The 6161-nt window shown below is 49.6% G+C and overlaps 1 protein-coding gene across 1 annotated transcript; it reads left to right on the top strand.

The window, feature by feature from the left end:
* Positions 1-291: 291 nt before the first annotated feature.
* On the top strand, positions 292-5085 carry LOC130860277 (myelin-associated neurite-outgrowth inhibitor-like). The gene has a single exon (XM_057748229.1). It carries the CDS (start codon positions 313-315, stop codon positions 898-900), a length of 588 nt encoding a protein of 195 aa, XP_057604212.1. The 5' UTR covers positions 292-312; the 3' UTR covers positions 901-5085.
* Positions 5086-6161: the final 1076 nt, after the last annotated feature.

Genomic DNA, 6161 nt, shown 5'->3' with positions numbered 1-6161 from the left:
ACCCAGTTTGAGTCCATTTGCATTTTCTTGATCACATTAATAGTGGCTAACATTGAGTGCCAAACCTTCAATCCCAACCAACTCACTATGTTTTTGCCTCAGCAAAACCCAGTAACCGGGGCCGGCCCAAGCGGGGACGCGGCCGGGGAGGCGGCGGCGGCGACCACCGGGGCCTTGCGGCTCAAGCCCTGCATTGGAGCAGGCCTCCGCGGCGCGCGCGCCCCTCGCCGAGCCCGACCGCCGAGCTCGCCACGGGCCGGCGAGCGCTGGTCACGGAGGCCCAGGCCGCCGCCGCGGCGCGTTCTTGGAATCATGAATCCTGTTTACAGCCCGGGTTTTTCTGGGGTTCCCTATGCAAATGCCAAAGGAATTGGTTATCCAGCTGGTTTCCCCATGGGCTACGCAGCAGCAGCTCCTGCCGACTCCCCCAACGTGTACCCTGGAGCGAATCCTACCTTCCAGACAGGCTACACTCATGGCACACCTTACAAAGTGTCCTGTTCCCCCACCAGCGGGGCAGTGCCACCGGACTCCTCCTCCCCTAACCCCTATCAGACCGCTGTGTACCCCGTGCGAAGTGCCTACCCCCAGCAGAGCCCGTACGCACAGCAAGGCACGTACTACACCCAGCCCCTGTATGCAGCACCCCCTCATGTCATCCACCACACCACGGTGGTGCAGCCCAATGGCATGCCGGCGGCGGTGTACCCTGCTCCCATCCCTCCGCCTAGAGGCAACGGGGTCACCATGGGCATGGTGGCAGGGACCACTACGGCCATGTCAGCGGGTACCTTGCTGACTGCCCACTCCCCAACTCCTGTGGCCCCCCGCTCCATCACTGTGCCCACGTATTGGGCCCCAGGAACACCCACCTACAGCTATGTGCCCCCTCAGTGGTGATCACCCTGCAAACGTTTGCAGATGGAGCTGTGCAGTCACATCATGGAGGTTCCACAGCTGGTGCTGCAGGCCTTGTGCCTCCAACCAGGACTTTCTTCTTAATGCTCTCGACACTTAGCTAAACACTACTACAGCCGGCCGGCCCGGCAGGTCCCAGCGCCCTCAGTCTCCAACTGACTCTGTGGGTTGGTCTTAAAGCAGATCCTGTTTGGTGGGCTGCCAGGCAATTTTTTAGCTAACTATAATGATAAAAAGGGAGTATTAATCTATTCTGAATCATATCTAGTTGAATGCATGTTAAAACAAACACACACAAAAACAAAGCTTGCTCAATCTACCTGCAGTGACTGATGCAAAACCATCATATGCAAAACCCAAAGCTTGGGGACCACTGCTTTAGGGAATTCCCTGGTGGTCCAGTAGTTAGGACTCCGTGCTTTCATTGCCAAGGGCATGGGTTCAATCCCTGGTTGGGGAACTAAGATCACACAAACTGCAAGACACAGCCAAAAAAAAAAAAAAACAGAAAAAAAAAACCAAACCCCAAAACATTCCTTTAACCAACATTTGTAAAACCAGAGGCAAGAATACAAATGGAAGCCCACATGCCATGCCATGTCTTAATATTTTTTATAAATTAAGCTGAGCTTGGGAATTCCCTGGTGGTCCAGTGGTTAAGAATCTGCCTTCCAATATAGGGGATGTGGGTTCGATCCCTGGTCGGGGAACTAAGATCCCACATGCCGTGGGGCAACTAAGCCCATACACTTCAACTAGAAAGAAGCCTGCGAACCAAAATGAAGACCCAGCCACAGCCAAAATTAAAAAAAAAAAAAAAAAAAGTTAAGCTGACCTCAAATATGTTCTATCCTTCTACCTTGATATAACATCCTGGAAGGCCAAGTTCAAATTTAGAATTCTCAGACTGAGGTCTATGCCACAAAGCGTCAAAGCCAACCATCCCATGATCAAGGCTGCTCCCCTTTTCCCACCTGATTCTTTCCCACATTTCAAGCGCTACCCCAGCCCACACCTCATATGCCATCATATTCCTGCAAGACACCACCCACCCCTTAGCCACCAACCACTCGGGCCTTAGAATGTGCACCATGGCAGCACCACCTTTGTGAGAATGGACCCAGGGGAGAGGCTCATACAAGCCCCTGGGCTACACATAAGATCATCATTTCAAAAATACATTAAATGTATCTTCCTCTGGTTTCGACAAATTTCTGTGATGTGGCAGCAGAACAGTGCGTCCTCCCTGCCCCCTCGCCAAGATGTCCACATCCCAACACCTGGGACCTGTGAATTTGTTAGGATACATGCTGTCTTAGTTTGGGCTGCTATAACAAATCACCATAAATTGGATGGCTTAACATATTTATTTCTCACACTCTGGAGGATGGGAAGTCTAAGATCAAGGTACTGGCAGATTTGGTGTCTGGTGAGAGCCTGCTTTCTGGTTTATAGATGAGCATCTCCTCGTTGTGTCCTCAAATGGCAGTAAAAAGGCAAGAGAGCTCTCTGGGGTCCCGGTTATAAGGGCACAAATACCATTCATTCGTGAGGGCTCTACTCTCACGACTGAATTTCCTCCCAAAGGTCCCTCTTAGTTTTTTTTTTTTTGGGCCGCACTGCACGGGATGCGGGATCTTAGTTCACCAATCAGGGATCAAACCCGAGTGCCCTGCAGTGGAAACACAGAGTCTTAACCACTGGACTGCCAGGGAAGTCCCAAAGACCCCTCTTAATACCATCACACTGGGGGTTAAGATTTCAGAATGTGAATTTTGCAATGACACATTCAGTCCACTGCACATGCCAAAGGGGAATTAAGATAGCAGATGGAATTAAGATCACTAATCAGCTGGCTTTAAAATAGATTATCCTGTGTTATCTGAATGGGCCCAATGTAATCACAGGGACACAATGTCCTTAAAGGTGGAAGAGAGTGGCAAAAGAGAAAATCAGAGAGATAGCAGCAGGAGGCGGACTCAGCCTAATGTTGCTGACCTTGAAGATGGAGGAAGAAGCCCTGAACCAAGGAAAATGGGCAGCTCCTAGAAGCTGGAGAAGGAAAGGAAACGGATTTTCTGCTATAGCCTCTAGGAAGGAATGAACCTTGAACTTAGCCCAGTGAGACCCCTAGCAGACTTCTAATCTACAAGATAACACATTTGTGCAGTTTAAGCCACTAAGTTTGTTGTCACAGCAGCAACAGAGAACAAATACAGTGACGTGTTATGTAAAATATCAAAGTATAGAATAATGCATAGACTGCTGCAACCATTTGTGTGAATATGTACTGTTGTACATATATTTATAAATGTGTGGATGAGTGGTTCTCGATGTTGGCTGTACATTAGAGCCATCTGGAAAGTTTAAAAACAAATCCCAATAGCCAGGCTGCCGTCCCATAAATCAGAACCTCTAGGAGTGGAGACGGGGGCAGGGGGTGGGGGAGGAAGAAACCAGCCATCAGTATCTTTTGAAGACTCCCATGTGCAGCCAGATTGAGGCCATTGTATAGACTGTCTCATCTCTGAAAGAGGAACATCAGCGTAGTTCAGCCTCTTCGTCCCCGAGGCTTTTCTTCAAACCGATTTTCATAGATATCAGTGTGGGAGATGAACACACAGGTTCTAGGCTAGAACTACAGGACTCGCTAGGTTCTTCAGACCCTGTCTTCCACTGAAGCAGCCTGGGTGAGGATCTCAGCTTTTGGGGAGGTAAAAGGAAAGGGCTGAGAGAGGTGAATGCAATGCTCTAGGGGGGCCTAAGTAATGGTGGGATTACATGCTTTTGGAATAATTGTGGAGGAAGTTGAGTCTTGAAAGATGGGTATTTCAAAAGCAGAATGGTGAGTGGCTTGGGGGTGGCATTCCTCAGGGGAGAAGCAGTGTGAGTAAGAGCACGGAGTTGATGTGCAGAGTCTGTTCAGGGAACAGGGAACAGATCTGGTTCAGCTGGAGCTAAGAGTATGGCAGGAGCAGTGGCAGGAAGCCAAAAAGAGAATTTCTGCCTGCAAGGCACTTTGTGGTTTACAAAGCTCCTGCAGTCCCTAGCTTACCAGGTCCTCAGCATAAGCCTATGAAGTACAGAGCCATTGTTATTAAAGTCATTTAACAGAAAACAAAAAATGAAAAACTAGGATTCAGAGTGGTTAAGTGACCTAAGCAAAACCATGAGACAAGTTCATGGCTGAGCTGGGATTCCAACCCAGGGTTTCTATCTCCTAGCATTCTTTTCCCTGTGGCTGAGGTCATATTTGGGACCCTGAGTAATGCTATGGTATGAGGTTGCACTTAGGCAATGGGGAGCCATGGAAAGGATTTTGGAAGAGGCCTGGCATGCATCCTGGTTGTGGGAAGATTGGGTGCGGCACATGAGCTAAATCGCTCTGACAAAGAAAGTGGGATGATTTCCAGGTAACGTGGACAGGACAGAAAGGGAGAAAACAGCTGATGGCAGGCCCTAGAGAGAGCCTGTAGGTAGAGGTGGTGGTCACTCATTCATTCACTCTATAACACTCTATATTAGAGTCTGTGCCAAGTGCTGTGCTAGGCATTGGGGATGTGCTGGTGAACTTCACAATGGGGTCCCTGCTGTCACAGGGCTGTCATTATGGGGGACAGCAGATAATACAGAGCAAATGAAAAGTCAAAGAATTTCCAATTGTGATTAAGCTTATGATCTTCAGGAACATCCAAGGACATCCACCCAAGGTCGTGTGGTCTTCAGGCTGGCTTCTCCTGCCTGCCTGTGGGGGTTCACGGGAGCGAGGCTTCCTTCCTCCTGCTTGAAGTGATCTGGGGAAGGCTTCATGGAAGAGGAAGCATTGAGGCTGGGAATTCATTTATTGAACAGATATTTAATGATCACTCCCTGAGTGCCAGGCTCTGTTCTAGGTGCTAGGGATAATCAGTGAACAAAAAAAAAGGGACCATGTTGCTACCTTCATGGAGCTACTGGAAGGAGACAGACAATAAACAAGACAGAGGGTAAAATAGTATTTCAGATGGTGGTAAATGCTCTGGAGAAAAATTAATTGGGGGGAGGGGACACAGAGTGTGTGTGTACGATTGCATATTGCAGTCTTAGGGTGGCCAAGAAAGGCTGAATTGAGAAAATAACATTTGAGTAAAGGCCCGAAGGAGGTGAAGGAGTGAGCCAGGTAAATACATGCATGCGGGGTGGGTGATCCGGGTAGAGGGATCTACAGTGCAAGGAGCTTTACTGAGTGTTTTCAGATGAGCGAGGAGGCTAGTGTAGTTGGAGCAGAGACAGCAAAGGGTAGAGTTGCCAGAGGTGAGGGCAGAGAATTAATGGGTGGAGGTGTGGGGACAGTTGGGACATTGCAGGTCTCTGTAGCTTTTACTCTGAGAAGGGAAGTCATGGCCTTGAATGCAGGTTGCCCAAGGCAGAGGTCTGGGCTGCTCATCTCAGCTCCCACCTCTGCATCTAGCACAGGGCTTTCTCCTGGAAAACATCAAGGTGCGATCTTTATTTAAAAAGAAGTATGTCAACAGAGTGCATTTGTGCAGGCTTTGGGGGAGAGTTGGCAGGTGCCCATTTTGACGAGTCTCTTACACAGAGAGAGCTTCAGTGGGAGATAGGGGGGGAAGGTAGTGCCAGGTGGACAAATGTGAGCAGGAAACAGGGAGGTCACTGGGTCTTCAGAGCAGGGGATGGCCCGAGGAAGGTGGTGACTGGCAGGGTGGGCTGGAGGAGAGATGGGTGCAGGGGGCTAATGTAGCTGGGAGGAGCAGTGGCCTGTGGAGTGGAGCAGCTATAGACAAGAAACCTCAGGTGGGGGCTGGCCAGGACTTGGATAAGGGTGAGAGAGCAGGGAGACATAGCTAACTGTCTGGTGTTGTGGGCCTAGACCAGGGGGCCCCATGAACAGAACTGGAGAATTCTAGAGAGCTGGCCTCTCTCACGACACTCAGCATGCTCGGCCTCGAGTTCTATTTTCTTATTGCTTTCCTTATCCTCGCCTCAAGTGTGGGTCCTGTGTCTCACTCATCTTTGCGTCACCCAGTGTCCACTGCTGTAGGGCATATAGCAGGTGCTCAGATAGTTCTTCCGTTCAGTTATTTTGGATCAGTGGCTTTGAGAAACAGACATGCCACCTTTGATCCTGTTATTTCTAGAATCATCCTTCCCTCCACATGCTAGTTCAGCTCTTCCACTCCTCAGTCTGGCAGACACTATTCCTGGGCCCCTCACTAGCAAGATGACGTATGCTTCTCAAGCCA

Source organism: Hippopotamus amphibius, chromosome 9 (genome assembly GCF_030028045.1).
Source record: "Hippopotamus amphibius kiboko isolate mHipAmp2 chromosome 9, mHipAmp2.hap2, whole genome shotgun sequence".
Lineage (NCBI taxonomy): Eukaryota > Metazoa > Chordata > Mammalia > Artiodactyla > Hippopotamidae > Hippopotamus > Hippopotamus amphibius.
Note: the sequence above shows the minus strand (reverse complement) of the source record. Positions and strands in the feature narration are given on the sequence as shown.

Bases quoted from the DNA above. Each gene is read 5' to 3' on its own strand.
- LOC130860277 (XM_057748229.1), top strand. From the start codon at position 313: ATGAATCCTGTTTACAGCCCGGGTTTTTCTGGGGTTCCCTATGCAAAT.